General features: G+C 38.6%; 2 protein-coding genes across 5 annotated transcripts in view; one reads left to right on the top strand and one right to left on the bottom strand.

The window, feature by feature from the left end:
- The window catches only part of marchf8 (membrane-associated ring finger (C3HC4) 8), an 85,414-nt gene extending 74,297 nt beyond the window's left edge, over positions 1-11,117 (top strand). For 3 of the 4 annotated variants that reach the window (XM_088012775.1, XM_088012772.1, XM_088012773.1), the window contains exons 6-9: positions 2,352-2,532; positions 3,414-3,549; positions 5,482-5,496; positions 7,930-11,117. In XM_088012775.1, the coding sequence (XP_087868901.1) occupies positions 2,352-2,532; positions 3,414-3,549; positions 5,482-5,496; positions 7,930-8,234 (637 nt within the window). In that variant the 3' untranslated portion in view covers positions 8,235-11,117. The remainder of the gene's footprint in view (positions 1-2,351; positions 2,533-3,413; positions 3,550-5,481; positions 5,497-7,929) is intronic. The other variant, XM_088012774.1, reaches the window with a different exon arrangement.
- A 430-nt stretch (positions 11,118-11,547) lies between these two features.
- Positions 11,548-20,041, bottom strand: alox5a (arachidonate 5-lipoxygenase a). Its single transcript, XM_014973405.2, has 14 exons — positions 19,064-20,041; positions 17,587-17,785; positions 17,417-17,498; positions 17,227-17,349; positions 16,571-16,677; positions 15,203-15,375; positions 14,950-15,096; positions 14,666-14,866; positions 14,500-14,586; positions 13,557-13,735; positions 13,323-13,444; positions 13,010-13,110; positions 12,728-12,898; positions 11,548-12,598 (listed from the first exon to the last, which is right to left on the bottom strand). The coding sequence occupies exons 1-14, from the start codon at positions 19,211-19,213 to the stop codon at positions 12,419-12,421; spliced, it is 2,022 nt and encodes a 673-aa protein (XP_014828891.2). The 5' UTR covers positions 19,214-20,041; the 3' UTR covers positions 11,548-12,418.
- Between the last annotated feature and the right edge of the window lie 504 nt (positions 20,042-20,545).

Here is a 20,545-nt window from a genome sequence, read left to right as displayed (position 1 = left end):
AACACTGAAAATCCAGTGTTGCTTTTGAATCGTGACTCAAAAGAATATCATTAAAAGCTAATGAATTTGGCTTGGACAAAAGTGATGGTCGCCTTAACATTCTGTCCCACAACCCCTTAAAGCCATCATTACTGTTATCAACATACATCCCAGATGATCTGGACGCGTCGGTCTGGCGTTAAAATGTCACCGAACCACTTCACGTGCAGATAACGCCATGCAAATTCCTGGGTTGTCAGACTAGAAATCAGCAGGGCCGCTGGTGTTCCTGTAGCATCGCAGATGCTTTCTGTCCTTTAACTGCATTGCTGTTAAGATATAAACATGCATGAGTTTCATCTGAGTCACAACTTTATGAAGTTATGTCAGCCACAGACTTTTATAATCTTAAATTGGTTACGTAACGGATGTGAAAATACAACGAGATATTAACCCATAACACAGCAGGACATAAATGCATTAAAAGCTGCACAGATGTGACTTGGCATTCCAGAGGCTTTGTGCTTTGAAAGAGTAATTATATAATGAGCAGACTGCAGCAGGTCCAGTCGGGTCCAGAACGACAGTTAAAAAAAAAAATATCTGAGAGAAAGTCATCGACTCATCCGTTCCCCCACCGCCTCCAACATCCACGGATCAATAAATCACAACTGTTTAAAAAAAAATACATTATCGCTGATGATAAAGAGGGTTTTTATCTCAAAGATTCCTTCAAAGAGTACTTCATTTCAGATAGCTGCTTAGCGGCACTCGTTTTGACAACTGCTGTTTCTCCTTGATTTGTATCCCCCCCACCTCCACACACACTCATCCAGGTAAGGCCCCTTTGAATGCATCTCATTGTTCAAAGTGGCAAAGCAATGCAGACACAACCGGCACTGGAGGAAACATTCCTTAATGCAGCTTTGCGTGCGTTTGCATCTGAATTTAACACTATCCACAGACATGTTGGCACCAGATATAAACTGGGTCTGAATGTGTGTCCTGGTCCTGTGTGTTTTGGTCATTTTACTGTAGAAGGAAACATGACATGTGACTGAGCTTTCAGACAGTAGGCAGCACATTTTGCTCCAGAATACCTCGATGGTCTTGAGAGCTTATTGTCCCCTCCACAAATTCAACCTGAAGCCTGCTTCATGTTTCACTCTAGGGCCATTCGGTGAAGATGGAGCTGTGATTGGTCAGAAACCTCCAGCTTTGTCTGATGTATCCTAAAAGCTTTTTCTCCAGCCATCATGCGTTTTGGCCAATTACAGCATTTTTCCTTTCTGATTTGCCATCCAGACTGTTGTGTGTGTCCATTAAGTCCACTTTGGCTTAAACTAAAAAAAGATGCAATATGACGCTAATTAACTTTGATCCTGGAGTTTCTCTCTGATCTCTTGTTATTGCCTCTCTTCTTACCATTATTATTCTTCTTAATTTCTTCAATTTGCCATCAATTTTCCTCTTGCGTCCATGCAGGTACTTTGCTCAGCCGTAGTCACAGGAACATGTAGCTGTGTAGAGATCTTCTTACATCCTTCAACAAACTAGTCAATAATTTGGTTTCTCAGCTCCTGAGACGGCGCTCTCCTTGGCTTTCTGCGGCCCATCATGTTCAGTGTGCTACAAACTAAAATGACAGACTACACAAACAAATAGACTGACTGACTGACTTTAGTTTTTTTATGCCCTATACATATTCAGTTTTGTGGGGAGTTTTGGGGGCGGGGGGGTTTGAGCAACAAAAATAAAAAAAGAGGTTTCAAAATAACAAGCTGTCAAATCGGTTTCTAAATGCTTCATAGCACTGGGTAAAAACATTGTACATGGTGAAATTTTGATATAAATGTAAAAAAAATACAAATATTGGGTTTGAGACACAGAATTGATGTAAATCATAAATATGCATTATATTTCAGATGTAGTGCAGATTAAGGAATATTCACTGAAAGTGTTTTCTAAATCAAACAAGTCTTCCTTGTTTAATCTTATTCATATGAGACATGCATTTGCTTCAGTGGGTTTTGTGAAGGTATAATTGATGATGATTTTTTTTTAATAAGTGAGGGAAAAGTGTTTTTAGACTTCTTTCAGCCATCTGCCCAGCAGTGTGATGCAACAGGTATTGGATTGGCAGTGCTGCATCAGTCAATTCATCCAGAAAAAAACTCCAGTCACTCCAACAACTTCTCAGACATGTTTAAAAAAAAAAAAAAATTGAATTGTGAAAGTTGTAGCCACCTATGTTTCGATGGCACTCTGCACACTCGAATCTACCTTTCGATTCCTTCTTGCTCTCTGCCTTCTTTTTGCCAGTCGACTTTCTTCCGGTTATGCGTTGACCGTATATGTTTGGTTTCTCACAGGATTTGTCACTGTGAAGGAGATGACGAGAGTCCTCTGATCACACCGTGCCACTGCACAGGGAGTCTGCGCTTCGTCCACCAGAGCTGTCTGCAGCAGTGGATCAAGAGCTCAGACACCCGCTGCTGTGAGCTCTGCAAATATGAGTTCATCATGGAGACGAAGCTCAAGCCACTGCGCAAGGTGCGACTGACTGTGTTTGCATTGATTTAAGGACGAGCCAACGGAACCTCGCTCCATTTCTTTGATAAATTCACTCAGGGTTTTGTTCTGGCTCCATTTCCAAATGTTCTTACTAATTTGGCAAGCCGTGAAGCTGAAAAACCGTCTCCAATCTGTCGCACAGATAACACAACCATGACTGTGTGCTTTGAAGCAGGGCACTGTAAGGGAGGAAGATGATTCATTTGAAATGGCTTAGAGGAAGCGTACATCTTTGAGAGGTTGTTATCAATTGCTGTGGTCTGAAGATAGCCGGACACTCTAATTAAAATTCTTCCACCCCTCATTAACTGCACAAAAGGCCTTAAACAAATGCTGCTCTTCTAATAGCTCCTCAACCCCATGGGTGAATGTTGACGTCTTTCACACATGAGCGTGCAGAGGAGATCACGATGAAATGGGGATGATGGTCACGGCGTGAGGTGTCTTTTAACTGAGGATTTAGGTCGTGCTGCGACACGCTTTTAATGAAACCCACCCTGCAATTGGACAATTTCATGACTGGAGTAATGGATTTGGGCGTTTTCAAAAAGCACAGCAGTTATTTACAGTAATAATCTGATAGCACTTACGTTTTTTTTTGTTTGTTTAATTGCTGGGCTCTTTTCCAGCATTGTTAACAGAACTGCCTGGCAAACAGCTGGCTGCTCCCCAGTGCGCTGGGTTGCAACTTGCCACTTCTCTTTCTTCGTCTTATTAACCTCGCCAAGAAATGCCGTGTAGCTCAGGTCTTCCCCTCAGCAGCTGAATGTTTTACATCCAGTATTTCATCGCCAAAAAGTGCCAAGTTTAAACGAATGCATCTGCTTTCTGTCTGCATGTTGTTTTCCCCTCTGCTGCAGTGGGAGAAACTTCAGATGACGGCGAGCGAGAGAAGGAAGATCATGTGCTCGGTCACCTTCCACGTCATCGCAATCACCTGCGTGGTTTGGTCGCTCTACGTCCTTATCGACAGAACGGCAGAGGAAATTAAAACTGGTCAGCAGAGTTGCAGATACACACACACACACACACCCACACACACACACACACACACACACACTAAAGACTTACCATAATCTTTGATAAATGTCTGTGTTAGACCATGCATTGTGTTGAATGAACCATTCAGTAGCGATTGTCCATAATCTACAAATCACTCACTCGTGCATTTACAAGACTAAAGATGGCATGAAAGTCTCCCCTGTGGTCAGAGTCGTGTGTAATTCGTGTGCAGAATCACAGCAGAGATGGAGATCTTTTTAGTGGCGATTGAAAACTCATTTATTCATGTTTGCTTTGAGGCTCGTGAAGGGGGGGAAAAAAATGCTCATCTGTTTAGGCAGGGCAGTTCATTGTGAGCTGGTGTGAAAGGAAGAAACTGAGTCAGCAAAAGCATCCTCACAAGGACAAATGTGGCATGACTTGTGAGCATGTGGTTCTGAGCATTCATTATACACCGTCTGTGTGTGCCAGGGAAAATTACATCTGTCGTCGTGACACATGCATGTACATTACCAAAGCTGAACAAAGCAGCTGACCAACTATTCAGCATGCAACGAATGTAGTAATTTACCTGGGAGGGGGGGGGATGCGTGTCATTTTGATAGCTGCTGCTGTTAGCTTTAGCTTAGCACTGGATGAAATCTGGCAACAGACAGCATCTGTAAATAAAAAGAAATTGACTTATCTTTTAAATAGATATTTCTTACGGACATCGTTTTATCTAACATTTGCTTTTGGATGATACTGTCTAAACTAGTTGAGTGAAAAATAGTTTTGCCTTATTTATTTTTGCCCCATAGTAACCGCTTACCTCACCAAAATAGTATCAAAAAATGAAGGGACTTTACTGTTGTTTAAAACTTAAGAAAATAAACAAGTTGGTTGAAGAAGTTGGTTGAAGCCCCTTTTGCATTTTTCTTTACCTGCTTACCAAACAAGTGAAAAATGTATCTGTCAATTTTGATGACTAACATTAGCTGCAAATTGGCGTAACATGGAGTAGTTGAAATTGAATTAACTCATTAAAATTTGCCACACTTAAAATGAATGTCTAATTAACTTAGCACATGTCAGTAAGTGTAAAGTAGGCTTTTACAGTAGTAAAGAGGGCTTTTTAAGAGTAGCACCTTGTTTTTAGTTTTTGCTCTTTTCTTCAGAACGTGCACAGACACGATTGTGCTAACTTCTGAGCTAAAACATTTCTTTAAACTTTTTTTTCTCTTCTCTCCTTTAATTTCTTGATTTTTAAAAAAGAAAGGTTGGGTAGCTTTGTCCTATAATAACAATAAACCTGAATTTCTCTAGGGCCAGTGAAAAATTGTGCAAAATGAAGTGAAATGGGTTTTGCGATTGTTTGAAACTTGATCAAATAAAGTAGCAGGACCTCTTTCACGTGTTTGATATGCTGCTTCTTGCATCCGTTCTGAGCAAATAGACAGCAGCACTCTGCTTAATTGACAGCACCATCAGGACTTAAAATGTAGATGGATGCATTAATGCAGAGCCATTATGGCTTTGGCTGGCTGTGCGTCTCCTGTTACTCATCGCTCCATACAGCGTTTCTGAGACGGTGTGCAGATGGAGCAGCAGGCTGGTTGTTAAGCTCAACCTGATGAATCAGAAATGTCCGAGTCTCTGAGGACTGTCAGGTTCAGTCGCCATGGTGATGTACAGTAATTTCTCACCAGTGCTGCTCCTCTGCTGCTGTTTTTATGCTTTAGTTTGCTCAAAGCTGTGATGACCAATCCGATATGTCTGCCCAGTTCAGCACCCTAAAACATTTGCTCATAATTTTAATTGGTGCAACAGGTTTTGCCTGATGAAACACATTCTCAGATGTTGCCGCTTGTACTGTTTGACCTAATATTAATTTTGGAAATCTGTTTTCGTGTTTTGTAATACGTGACACTCTCTTTACTCATGCAGCCCGAAGAATCCCAGGTAAACATTTCCACTTTGGCCTTTTGACTTTCAGAGTACTTTTTTTGTTTGTTTGTTTTTTACCCCTTCCCGTCAACTTTTTGTTAATTATATCCAATTATTTTGCAGCTACACTTTACACCCTGTCCCCCCCTCTTTCTACCCTTTTCTGTCTTAATTTTAGGCTAAGCAACATCTCTCTTTAGCAGAATCCAGACAAAGTCAAAGAACACACTGATTTATCTTCTATGTTATACATTGTGACCAGAAGTTTTTAGTAGAGCATAATTTCACTCAATAATTCCCTTCGTTCACAAATTTTCATCAAGCAAGGTTTATAATAAAGTGCCTAACATTTCGTTTTAGCTCGAATGGTGCAGTTATCATGTTTGCCGCCTTGCCTTTTTAATATCAGAACGAAAATTGCGTTTCTCTACACAAACATGGAATTGACTTTGATTCTGCTTTGCTCTCAGTAAAGACATTTTAAAAAAGAAATGTATAAGGGCAAAATAGTTTGCTTGCAAATATGTATACCTTTTTCCCCCCAAGAGAGGAAAGTAAGGTAAATATTGCTTTTTAATTAACATTGTATCATCAAAGATGAAACTTAGTAACTCCATCTTGAAGCTTTACATCCTTCCTAGCTGTGCTGTAGGAGACCAATATTTCAGGTTCTGTGCCGTGTATTATTTTGACAAATATTTGTGTTTTCCAGTTGTGTAAAAACCCTAAGGCTGCATGTGGGAGCCAAATAAATAAGCAGAAATGCTGTAACCACCCCTAGGGCAAACAAAATGTTTTTCTAATGTAGGAAATCTACAACAAATACTGTTCAGCTCTTCCACTCTATCCTCCTTATTTTTTAATTTTTGGTAAATCATCCAATAAAACATTGTCTTTTTTTAGCTTTTAGTATTAGAAATGAAGATAAGGATATGCAGTAGCATTCACAAATCCCACATTTTATATTTCCAAAGTCAGATCTTTACTAAAATTGGGTCAAGTCAGACACCCGGCTGTTCAACAATATTAAATTTATGCTTTTGATTTAATCTGTCTCAGTGGTTGACTGAAAATCAAATCTGTCAAAACCTTGTAATAAAATAAACGCATGTATAACATCTCATGTAGATTTTTTTTTTTTGCCCTTTAAATTATGATTAAATCCTGGCAGCTCTAGACTTTAAACACTGCATGCTGAGAAAATGATCAAGATTTTACTAGTTTTTTTTTTTTCTTTTTTCAAAATTCAGCAACTTGCATATATTTTCCTTAGATGTTTACAACTATAGTGCGAAGCAAATGTATTGATTACCCTTGATTTTGTTCAATTTAACTTTTTGACAGAATGCAACTGCGAACTTCAATACATGTTATGGATACGATATGACAAACCAACGCAATGTAGTTTATGATTGTAAAGTTATAACTGCTTTTACGTTATAAAAAGTAATATATTATTTTTTTTCATCTTTGCACATCCACATATTAAAACATTTTTCTTCTTTGCAGAATAGTTCAAACTCAACCAGTTGTAGTTTGAGAGCGTTTGTGAATATCAGCTTTCGATCATTTACACAGATTGTTGATTAAATTTAGTCCAGGGCCACTTTTAACCCGTCAGCTCTGACCTACTTTGTCCTACTGGAAGGTGAACCTCCACCCTATTCTTGAATCTTCGGCAGCCTCAGCAAAGTTTTGTACCGTTTCCCTTGTGTTTTGCTCCATATGTCTTCCCATTTTGCTGACCAGTCCCTCCCCACAGCATGATGCTGCCGCCACCTTCATTCATGTCTTAAAGTCTGAATGGTGTGCTCAGGGTGTTGGATTTCCATTTTGCTCGTTTGTGTCTCTTAGACGGTTTAGTTTTGGTCTCATCTAAGCAGGCTGACTTGTTGCAAACTACAGAGGTGGTTTTCTAATCCCTCCATATTTGTAGAGTGACTTACTGATGGTTATGTTCTCCATACTTGATCCGGAGACCTTTGCAGCTCCCTCAGAGTTACTGTTCCTTCTCTGAGAATATACTCTAAGAGTGTATATATAGGCGCAAACTCTGTTAGATGACATTAAGGCTTTTATTTAGGAATTTTAAAAAAAGGACTGAATAGATATGACACACTTTCTAGACTTTCTTTTCTAAAAAAATAATTTGACATGTGAAAGGTTGTTTGGTGAGGCTCCCTTTGCTCCATATAAGCTTGAATTAAATAATATAGTTCTGCTTTGATCTGCTTTGCTTTAAATGTTTCATCATGCCATCTTTCTCTGTTCCCTCAGTTTTTCTCTTTTTTTGTTTCCTTTCAGAATGCGTCCAATCGAATCACATAATTACAACTTTTCTTTCTTTCTTTCCAAACTTTTTGCACATTTTATTGCCGTCTGCTTTGTGTTTGACTCTCACACACAATTCCATCTTTTTTTTTTTTTGTCTGGTTTTCTCATCCTCAGGTATCTTGGAATGGCCTTTCTGGACCAAGCTGGTGGTGGTGGCCATCGGCTTCACGGGCGGATTGGTTTTTATGTACGTCCAGTGCAAGGTCTACATCCATCTATGGAAGAGACTCAAGGCCTACAACCGTGTTATATACGTGCAGAACCGGCCAGACACGTGTAAAAAGGTGGCGCTGGAGAAGCCCCCGCTCATGGAGCCGAGCCTGGAGAGCAAGGAGGCGCTGGCCCCCACCCAGTCGGACACAAACTCCTCCCAGTACACAGAGACAGAAGAATATAGTATGGAGGTCCTCCACGTCTGACACAGAGTTCATTTCATAAGCCCCCCCACCCCACCCCCCCCACCCATTTGTGGTTGTAGAAACAGGCGGGAGGGAAGAGTAGCGCTTGTCGTTCCCCTTCTTCTGATGGTAGACCTGACCCGCTGTCCTCTCCCGATTCCACCTGCACTCTCCGTCCGCACTCTGACCTTTCCTTCCCCGGGACCGGACTGTTTGTCCCGACTTCTATAAATGTCACACAAGGCCTGGAGCTCGGCACTCTGCACGCACTGTTCACGGTCCCCGTCGGATGAACAGATCAGAGACACAAAGACTCCCTGGAAGCTCATCGTCCATGTTTTTGGAGTTGGGTTTTTTTACCTCCTGTAAGTGTTGGATCAGTACACCGCCATACATCTCTGGAGCGTTCCACATACTGCCATCTCTGCTCCGGTTCAATTCTGACCGGGCCTCGGAAATGCATTGAAGCACTTTTTGTTTTTTTTTCTTGAAGCTCTACAACAACTCCTCCCCTCCCTTTTAATTCTCCTCCCTTTTTATTCTTGAATGACCTAAATCTTTTTGTTTTGTTCCTTGGGAAGAGCACAGAGAAACTTTTTCCTCAAATGCACATACTCCTACAGACTTACCCCTTCACTTTGATGGCAAAAACAAAGAGGAACATAGGTGGGTAAAAGGAGGGAAACCTGCTGAAGGAAATGGAAAGGGTTGACACCCCATTCCTCTGCCCCCAACACATAAACTTTTTGAAGGCTTTGAGAATGTAATCTTTTCTAAAAATCATTAAAAACATAAACAAAATAAAAAAAAATATTTTTTTTACTAGTAACTGGACATTGCAAGAATAATTTCCATGTCTTGAGGAGGCAATGTGAGCCTGCAGGTGTACAACAGCATTACTTTTTCTTTTTGTTGTTTTTGGGGTTTAATATCTTGTGAATGACACAGTATTTACAGTGTGATATTCCATGTGCAGTTTTTAATGTGAGCTGATGTGTTTCCTTAGTCATGAGACATTACCACTTCATGCCTCGAGAAATGAACAGCTCACTGTTTTCAGTTTCCTCTTTTGTTGCTTCCACAGTGCAGCCCAGAATTAATTAAACCTTCACGGCCTGCTCTGATTAAGAACCCAACAGATTGTTAATGTGGCTTTTTTTTTAACATTTGCCTCATTTTCGCCTCTGCAGGACAGGGCATTTAGATTCCACCCATATCCGTTTTTACAGAGAGTTTTTAAAGGACTGGAGAAAATGGATAAATGGCCGTTGAGTTGTTTCCGGACACTCGCATCCAATTTGTCTATTTTAGTATTATGTCACCAGACAGACAGCATTAAGCCTATGATTTCTTGGTTGTTGTTGTTGTTTTTTTTCCATCACATTACATCCAGCTACATGTTATTTGGTATAAAGGTGATCCTTCCTTTTACAACCTTTAACTTTGCAGCCCGCGTTGGAAACAATGAGCTGGCTGTGTCGCCACCTGCTGGGGCGCAGCTGAAATTGCACTCTGAAACAGGCAGCGGTTGATTTCTCTAGGCTCCGTTTCTTTCATTTGTGGAAACTCAGCAATGCAAGATTTTACAGCCATTCAAACAACAAAGAACATTTTTTAAAAACTGTCACCGATATCAGTGTGCTATCTGTGACCAATAAGGATGAGTTACTGCTCTGCAGCAGCAATAATTTAGAAGCACAGTTTTTGTTTTATTGCTTTGTTTTTGTTAGGTTTTTTTTGTGATAAACCATACTATATTTATGTACAAGCCCATAGTGATTTAAGATCTGTTTAAATAGAAAGCATGAGCCAGGGGAGGCGTCGCCGCCGCCGCAAGTCAGGTTTGATTAAGAACCGGAGACACTTCCCAGAATCTTCAATACCCAAAAGGCTCAGTGCAATTAGACAGATTTAAGAAAGTGCAATTAAGTTTTGTTTTTTTCTGTTGTTCTTTTACTCTAAAGTAAAGGTGTTTAAAGGTCAGGGTGTCCTCTGGGTGGAAAACGAAATTCTTTATTTTTGTGCTTGTATTTATTTTTATCAGAAATATGGTACACTTTGTCCATTTTAAACCCACCCTTCTATTACCAGTTTTTACGCAACTTGCATCTATCCTCTTTTTCTCTTTTTCTTTTTTCTTCAGGCATGTACAAGAGAAAATCTTTTTGGCGCTTTTGTGATTTGCACAGTTTTTCATCCATATATTTAGTGATTTCTTTTTTTTCTCTCTCTCTCCTTTTAAAATCAGTTGTTAGAACTTGTTTTAAATATGCAACCAGAGCTAAAAGCCACAACATTTAACTTTTAGAAACGAAATCACCTCGGACTTAAGCTGCAGTTTCCCTGAGAGAGAAGATTAAACGTCAACTTTGTGGTTTCCACTTACTTTCAACTCTCAGGAGCTGGCTCCTTTCATGAAGTTGATGGTTTTAATGTAAATTTCTCTTTGATAGTCATTTGCTTTTGATTTGAATTGATTCAGATAAGCATGAAAAGCCAGAAGTTTTATTATCGCCACTTGACAAATTTCTGTCATATTGTTCATAATTCATGCTTCACTCTTTCTCTTTCAACCTCAATATTTTACTCTCGGCTCTCTTGTATTTTCCCTTGATGGTTTTTTTTTTTTCATTAAACTGGATCATGTCTGAGACTAGTGGAACTTGCATTTGTTTACTACTGACTGGACTTGAACATATATGACTGTTTTCCCCTCCTGTCTTGCATCATTCCACATGTTTTTGTCTGTGAATTTGCTTTGAGGTAGTAACTGTAAAGAGTTTGGTAAAAGTGTGTAAGTTTTTAAGAGAAATCTTGATGTGTTTTCAGTTGATTTCCAATGTTTGAACAAATATGTAGAATTAAAAAGAACAACCAAATAAAAATTAAGTTGGGTCTTTTTCACTTGTGTGTTTTTGACTGCTCCTGTGAAGCTAACAGGACTTGTGCGACTCGTAAGAATTCATCTAAATATATAATTTTGGATTATATGCTTCTAGTCCTTACTGGGCCCTTTTGGGGGCAGAAAAAATTTTCTATTTGTTTTCCAATTTAATCTCATCACCGTCTTGTTGATTGCAACAGTGATTGATGTTGCAATCAATGTTGTGTAATTTCTGATATCTAGGAGGTTGGGGTTATTTTCAATTTTGTAAATCCAATTTCTAAATGCATTTGTTATTGGTCATGCTGTATTCACACCTAATCAAATTTATACATTTTGACAGAAAATCCACATTATACAAAATCGAGCAGTAAGTGGTTAAGCTTTGTGGCAAAGAACTGCATTTGTGATTCAGTTGTTTCACTGAAATCGTAAGAAATGTATTCAAACTGAGTTTTGACAATTTCTTTATATTTATTTGTATATCATCAATGTACAACAGATGTTATGTAAATGTTACTGCATAATAAATGGGTCAAATTCAAACTTAGCTTACAGAAATATAAATCAAATCAATGTAATTCATACCAGTCCATTCATATGGACCGTTTTAAATGCACAGATTCTACATCAGTCATAATATTCATACAATACAGTCCAATTCTGTTGGTCGTATTTTGCCAATTAAGTTATTTAAGGAAGCTTATCAGATTGCATTGAGTTACTGAATTCCCTGCAAAAGGGCATTATAATATGGTCTTAACTGTTTAGCCAAACTTCTTGGTGACATGGCTTCATTATCTTTAAAATTATAAAGAGTAAATTCAGAATACAAAATAAATAGGACTTTTTCCTCTTGTGGGATGATTCACAGTATAGGCAAACTGGATTCATAAAGGTAACACACAGAACCAATAAAGTTTTATTTGAAGAGCACATATCTCCAAAGTCACTAGACTGCATTATCTTTTTTTTTTTCTTAAATAGGGTTATGATACAGACGTATGTTAAGCAATCCATAACAGTGAGCTATGTTGAAAATAGATGAAGTATCAGTTTATTTATAAAGTGATAAATATGAAAATAAGAGTGATTAAAAACATATTTCCACAGCACACTCCTCTGATTGGTCAATTTGTTGCTACCTGCAAATGGCAGCTGAGTCTTCCCTTTATGTTTTTCTGAATTATATCTAATCATGTTCACGATGTAGACAAATCTAAATTACAAAATCAATGTTTTCCATCGACGCAGAAACCTTAATGTCTTCTGCTCTTTAACATACAGAAAGACGATGTGTGCATCAGACGAGTGTCGCTCCTCAAACAGCGACGCTGTTTGGGATTTTGTCCGGAGACATGTTGTAGTACGGCAGCTTCTTTTCCTCGTTCCTCCTTTTGATGGACCTGGTTATCTCTGCCAGTTCCTTCCTGAATTTTCCCATGGCATCCTTTACTGGCTTCTCTATAAAGTGTTCGTCTGGATACATACCCAGATACAACTGCACAGAAAGAAACTTTGTTTAGGCAAAAGGCAATAAATAAATCTATACTCTTTAATTGAACCTTAAATGTCAATTTTAGCTCTCCCATCTATGCAGTTTAAATGGCAGCTTGTATTTTCTGCAAACCTCATTCTCCTGGTACTGGCTGAGGGCCCAGACGGCCCCCAGGTGCCAGCTGGACCGGCCGCGATCAGGAAGGCTCTCAATGATCGTTTTCACATCGACCTGCCCTTTCTCCTTCGGAGGGGGCTTCCGCATGGTAGAAGGGGCGTTGGGGATCCAGGAGCACCAGTCATACTACACATTGCATACAAAGAAGCAAAATGTGTGGAAAGTCTATTTTAAATTTTTTTTTTTTTTTTTTTTGTCTATTTTGAAAAGTAAAAAAGAAATTCTTCAACAACCTACCTGTCCAAAATTCACGGCAGCATGCTGGGATGAAGCGGTGAATATAATGACAGTTAGGTACTCTACCAGTTCATCGCGTGTCTTCAGAGACTTTGGAAACTCTTTGCACAGATTGGAGGTAAACAGAATTGAGAAAGCAGTCTTTACAAAACCACTCAATTATTTTGCAAGCTGCGCTGTGAAAAGACCCTTGCACAAATGATGATAAACTACCGGATGACGTTACAACACCAACATTCAGGCAATGTCACCACAAGTCAGCTTTCCTGCATCTCCCAAGCCCTGCAACCGTTTGTTTGTGAAGTGAACGTACCGCAGTGATCGAAGTCCTGCATCCCAAAGCTGCACACGTCTTTGACGAAGGCCTGGATTTCCTCGTCTTCCTGCACTCTCTCATCACTGGTGTAGTAAATGCCGATCACATCAGAGACAAAACTGCCGGGGAAAGTAATAGAGGAATAAATCGCATACCCAACGTATACCCAATTCATATTTTTATTTATTTCCTCAAAAGGACTTTTGGACGGGAAAGAAAGTTGTTTCTCACCTCTTAGTGGCTTCCCACACCTTGTAGCCATCATCCCTGTAGAAATAGGTGGGCAGCTCCTCCGTACTGTCCATGCCACGGCTCTTGATCATGTCAGGGAAGCAGAGAGACCTGAAGGTCAGCGTCTTCGTGGCTTTCTGGACAAGCTGGATGTGACCGCCTCCGCCGGTTGCATTGGCCTTGATAAAGCACATGAGAAAACATCTTATCCTTCGGCATAGATGGTTTTGATTCAACTATTCATGAATGCTGTTTCTTTTTGTTTCAGTTGAGTCTAAACCAAAATACTCAGCTGAATCTGCTAAGCTAGTCTGATTTGAAAATATGTTGTTTATACAGTTTTACAGACTTTTTTCTGCAACTCGATCAGGACGATAGAAAAACATTTCTAAACACCTGGAATTTGTGTACAAATAATAATAAGGATGTAATATATTTGTCTATAAATAAAGTGTTTGGACTGATCAATGTATTTTTTCAGAAGACTTCAGATGTTGTGAAATATCTGAAGTAATAGTAATTTGATGAAATCCCATCAAAAAGAAGAAGAATGAAATTCCTGCAACTACATTTCTAAAACTGATATAAGCAGCCACAGTTTTTGCTGCACAGTATCTCTAACTCCCAGAGATTCGTAGGAAGAAAAGAAAACATGATAAATTTGCCACTCTTTCTTGTTTAGATTGTCTTTCAGGAACTGTAAACTGTATTTTTTCTACTTTCCTCATGTTTTAAAGTTCATGACTTTAAAATATGTAGCCTGTGACTAAGACTAAGGAACACTTGTAAAAAAAATAATAATTCAACACACTCTCCTGGGAAGAGTGTGGTTTTAGTTCTCTCCACAGTTCTGGAAAAAAAAACACCCTCTTATTATTTTCTCTTGTTGCTTTTGGACAGACGTTTTGCTCATTCCACATTATTTCAATGTCCAGAAACTAACCTTGTCAAAGATCCCGCACTCACAGATGAGCTGTTCTCTGGCCTTTGTATTGATTGCGATAGTAAAACGAATGTGCGGGATGAGTAGCTGAGAACAAAAAGAAAAGCAACCGTTCGATAAAACAATCAATTTATCAATCAACAAACTATCCCTGACAGTGTTGTACCTTAAATACCGGGTGAACAGCTGGGAGCTGTCTGAACATGGCGATACCAAACACCTCTGTCATCAGATGTGTCCTGAGCAGGTGTGTGATATTCTGGTGGTGCTGGAAGTCAGCTGATCTCACCCAGATCTTTGCCAGCAGCCAGTCATACTGACCGTCAGTGGGAAGGAAGATTGGGTTTTCATCTGGATCCTGGCCAAGCTGAGAAAGACATAGCCAGAGTTCAGATACAGAAAGGAATCAGCTGAATTAGTCCCGCCGACAGTGGCCCAAGCTTGCTGTACCTGTATAGCTATGGGCAGGATCTTGTTCCGTAGGTTCCTGTACAGCAGACACATTGGAGCTGCCAGGTACTGCTGCGTGTACGGGTCTGTGGAGTTTGCATTAATGCCATCTAACATGTCGTAGTCCACTATGAATATGTTACCTGCCTGGAAGCAGAACGCTGCTTTAAAGTGCACTTCAGCAGAGATGATCAAAAAGCTACAACTGTCAAAGGAAAGCCAAAAAGATTCATAAAAACAGAGAAATATCAACCTTAATTTCCTGCTCCAGGGTCAAGTCCCGCTCAAGGCTAACAGAAACCATCTCATTAGTGACAGGGAACTTGTCAGGGAGTTCGGTGCATTTGCGAATCAACACTGGGTTGCAACCATTCAGAAACTGATAGCCGAACATGAAGTCTTCTTTCCAATGTTGCATCACATACTCTGAAATGCAAGCAAAACAAATTAATTTTTAAACAGCTATTAAATATACTTTTCATGAAGCCCATATTGCTGTACTAAAATGTTTTCCTTGATATGGCTAATGTGTTTTCATTGGGTGTAATCTGAAAATCATAATTAGCAGAAACAAATGAACTTCTCAATAATATTCAATTTTACTGAACTTTATATACACATAAAATTAATCTTAAAATGACAGCCTCACATGTGTTTTACTCAAGTAAAAGTTGTAACTTACAAAATCAATGCTTACAGTAGGTTGCTAGAGTAAGTTATTTGTGGTGGTCAGGGAAGCCTGACATTTTACTCAAGTAAGAGTAATAATACATAATACAGTAATACTACTATCAGTATTTTTTTTCTTTCAAGAAGCCATTTGAGGTAGAGTGTGGTGATGCTAACCCTTTTAATTTAGCCAAACTTTGCCTATTTTTACGTAATAATTGTAGACTTACATTATGCTACATAAAATCAAGACTCACAGCATAACATTAAACAAAGCACAACAAAGGTAACAGAGCAAAACATATAAAAGCATAAAGCTAAGCTAGCACAGCATGGCATTAAAAAACATAATGTAACAGTTTAGCATTAATTAGCTTAGTATAGCAACAAAGCTGCTGTAATGTAACATTATAGCATTTTGTGGTGCATTAAAATCATGTAAGATTACATAAAACATAACTTCACATAAAATGTAGCTTAATATAATATAATTGAAGTTATCGTAGCCTAATAACTTCAAGTATCCTAGCAGTTTGCTAAAGCATTATCTAAAACAATAGTCCCAATGTAGCTTAGCGTAGCATAGCATTACTTAACATAAGACATAGCATATGGAGCACACCCTCTTCGCAAGCCTGAACTGATAATATACTTTGAAGAAAAAAAAAACAGTAGCATAATACAACACCACGCATATTAGCATAGCAAAGCATAGCTTATGTTAGCATTGCCCATAATATGACATTGTACAAAGTAGTGTAATAACTTTAATTAATGTGAAATGTTTTAGTGTAGTGTAATGGAACATAGCATAAACTAGCAGAACATAGTATAATATAGAATAACAACATATTGTAATTTAGAATATGCAGCCTAACATATTAGTAGAGCATTGGGTAGCACAGACTAGCATAGCATGCAGTTACAGAAAAGAACAGAAAGTTCGTCTGACCTGAGATTGTGTTTTTGATTCTCACGAAGATTTTCTCAAAGTCAGCAAAGTCGCTCCATGAAGACTGAAACATGTTCATGAAGCTGTTCACACACAAGTTCTCAATTCTGAAAAGACATCAACGGGATTATTAATTTATTGATATTTTTAAATCATTAAAATGAGTTTTAGTTACACTTCACAAATAAATCTGATGGCTCAGGTTTTTGATATTTTGTTGAAGAGGCTAGGTGTGATCTTTTAAATAGAAGCAGCAATTCTAGCAATGGATTTGAAATAACAAAGCAGATCAGTACTTCAACTTTTAAATTTACAAGTTATTGCACATTTTGCACAATATCCTTTTATACATTGCGATGTTGTTTGTTATGATGCCTGTCACCAAGTTCAAACTTCTGCCTGAAAGCACAATGCAAATATCCCATGTGATAAATACACAATGACACCACTGTTTCTTTTCCCCAAGGTAATTTATAACATAGCAGCATGCTCTGAGGCATCAGTTCTGCATCTGATTAAGGTTTCATGAAGGCCTTTTATTTTAAAAACACCCACAATGCAAATGTAGGCTAAGTAACCCTTCTTCATTGTACTGAGACAGACATAGACTCTACTGAAAAATGGTCCCTTTGTGTAGTGTACATGGTTCTACTTACGCCTTACTGTAGTTCAGAATAAAGTCCACTCCCTTTTCACTGTCAAACTGGATGTCTCGGGGGAGGTCCCTGTGTCTGTTAGCATCAATGCTCAGAGGGAATCCTGGCTGCCACTCTTTCCATCTACAAACAGAATAAATGTCATGAAAACAACCCGATCTCCTGCATGCATGCATGCAAGCAAACTTACCTGTAGGCTTTTCTTCTCTGATCCAGCTCTTTTTGTCTGTGCTGCTTTACTATGCTGGTTTTATCATCCTGAGGCAGAAATGCTAGAAAAGATGCAAAGGCAAGGTGAGGGCTTCAGCAGATGAGTGAGGCAGTTTTTTGTTTTTTTTAGACAGACAGATAGGTAAATACCTCGTCCATCCCGCAGGACCACTTCCTTGTCGTCCACCAGCCAGCGGAAACAGGGAAATTCCACATAATCTCCACATGGGGTCTTGATAGTGACGTACCTGCAGTACCAGTCGTCCTGCATCCAATATTTCTTCTTCTCAATCTTCACCAGTACGATATCACCCAAGTTCTCATCAACTTTCACATTATATGAGTCAACCTGTAGTTTATACAGAGGCTACTGTGAAAAACATGGGCTGTGAAAATGAGCTCACTCACTCAGAATCTGACATTTTTAAAACAAAAGTTAAAAAAAAATGTTAAAGATAATCTCAGACTTGTTTTTTAAAAAAAAAAAAAAAAAACAGCGTGTGTTCAACATGTTCAACAACAGCTTGCATAGATCTAGACAAGTCAATGTGGCTTAGAAATGTCCAAGCAATTTGACTATATTTGTGTGCAGCACAGTGACATTCATGGATGAAATTACTTCTACAAAATGTTTAGGCTTTCTTATCTTTTATCTAAACTATGAACCAACCATAACCCTAACGCCCTGACCCCCCACCCACCCTTTTTTTTTTTTAAAGTTTACCACTTCTACTGTGCATAAAACAGTATCCAGTTTTTTTATTATTATTTTTATCTTCTTCTTTTTAAAAAAAATCTTTTTTGAGGATTGTTGCTCCAGAAATACTTGTCACATCTAGGATAACTTTAGTTTAAATGTTAAAAAAGGGTCTCCATAATTTACTATAAATTTCATACAAAAAAAATGTAAATATTCCTTATAAATTTATCTATTTGTTCTGAAATTTGACAAGTATTTTTTTTTTCCTTTTTGTTAGTCTGACCCGCTTCATTCTGAAGTAAGCCTAAACTTATTTTCCTGTCACTGCCCCATGAAGAAATGCAGTGACAATGCAACTTTAAGGTTGCATTATTCAAGTCTCTTTTACTAAATTTAACATTCTCAGCATTGATTTAGATTAGCCTCCGAAATTCAAAAAGAATTAGACATAAAATGTCATGATGAATTTTGGATTGAAAAGCACAGTTAATCTAAACCTTAAAAAAAGTGTTTTATATAATCAATGTTCTTGTTTCATAGTTTTTTTTCCCTGCTTCTGATGTTAAAAACATTTTTGTGATAAGGTATCTGGAGAAGAACCTTAAAATTAAACTGGATTATAAAAAAACCTCGAGTGTTTAAAACATATTAAAAGTTAATAAGTAATTTTCTGTCAAAACATGGTCCTTTTTAAATTGTAAACTGCTACACGAGTAAGCAGAAGAGATGTGCCACCACAGGCTTTGCAATTTCCAGAAGTTCACGAATGCTTCCTCAAATATCAAGTTTACTTTATTTTACAACTTCTCTGTTTTCCAACTACCTGGCCGCTCACGTTTAAAGCACGCGTTTGTACAGAACATCCAAAAAAAAAGAAAAAAAAAGAATGAAATTTCGCGGCTCCCACTTTGCAGTGACTCCACTTACCGCCCCCCTCTCGAAGTCGTTGTAGAGGGGTTTGTCCAGCAGCGTCCTCTCGCTGCATCCCTCCGTACCCACCAGCGTGATGTAGACATAATCGTCCGTCCCTGCAAACCACTGGCTCCCCGTGGCAACAGTTACTGTGTACGACGGCATGGCGGGTCACAAAACGCCAGGACCAAAAAATGCTCAAATGCCGTCTAAAGGTGAAGAAGCAGCAACAGTGTTACTCTGGAAAGGCTTTTGGCTCAGATGCAGCTCTGCCCTTCACTGACGTAAACTCAAAAATGCTAAAGCAGTGTCTAATGAGGCCAAAAGAGGAAGGAGATTTATTACAGTCACCTAGTCAGCAGTGTCTCCACCCTTAAAATGAAAAAAAAAAAACCTCCATGGGTTCTTATGCATTTTCCTAAAGATATAAATATGACATCAGCTTGGAAAAACGTAGTGACAAAGGAAGAGGGTCTGCACAACTTGTGAAGGGGATTTTTCTATTTAGATTAATCAGAACGATGGTGAGGCAAGGTGTCAGAAGTATAAAGACATCATTGTACATTTATCTGAGAGGGAAAAACAAACAAACACACACACACACACACACACAGGCTATTTGGAGAACATAAGGAAGTGAAGGGGCAGAAAGCTAGAAACAACACTTGGTGCCAGTTTGGAAAACATCCCAACTTGGCACTAGATAGTGGGAGATAACAAAAAAATAAATAAAATAAAAGTTTGGGGTTTTTTCTCTCTGCAAAGATAAAAATAAAACATAATTATAGTTTTTAATCTGGATTTTACTCATAATAAGGAAATGAGACTTCTGATACACTCATTCATTTACCAGTCAAATTAGTGCATGTTGTTCAACAACAGGCAGTGTATTCCTGTGCCAGTAAAATAAATGCAAATGTTAAACACAGCCCTGCCGTGGTTTTAGCCATAAAACTGTGACATAAAGATTAACAGGAATCCTCCATATGTCCGAAACCCAGTCAAATGGAAAACGGAGAAGGCGGAAGGTGCGGCACAAAGGAGATGGTGCACATCGGTTATTCAGCAATCCAAACGAAACTTTGAATAAATCCTGAGATTCAGACGCTCGTAATTCTCAAAATGTTTTATCTGCTTTATGCGACATCAAACAGACTGAAAAGCATCTCCACAGAACATACATGAGTATCTGCGCATTCAGAAACAGCAGTACTGTGAAAAGAGACGTGGCAGCTATCAGAGGATGATGAGCTGCTCCAGACTTTATTCTGTTTCCTAGATGGCGGCTTCAAACTCTCCACGAAGTGTGAAATTACACCCCAGGGAAGTAAGGAACACTTACAATGAAAATGTATTTTATATTGAAATAAAAACACTTATTGCACTTCACTATGTTGAATGTATGAATAATAAAGTCTCCCTTTGTTCAAGTCATTGTAAAACTATACTTTTCAATCATTTATGGGTGCTTTCTAGAACTTTTTTCACTTTCTGCTA

Source organism: Poecilia mexicana, unplaced genomic scaffold, assembly GCF_051168715.1.
Source record: "Poecilia mexicana isolate PSO_F unplaced genomic scaffold, ASM5116871v1 scaffold_15, whole genome shotgun sequence".
In the NCBI taxonomy this organism is placed as follows: domain Eukaryota; kingdom Metazoa; phylum Chordata; class Actinopteri; order Cyprinodontiformes; family Poeciliidae; genus Poecilia; species Poecilia mexicana.
The sequence above is the reverse complement of the archived record's forward strand: the minus strand, read 5'-3'. Positions and strand labels throughout refer to the sequence as shown.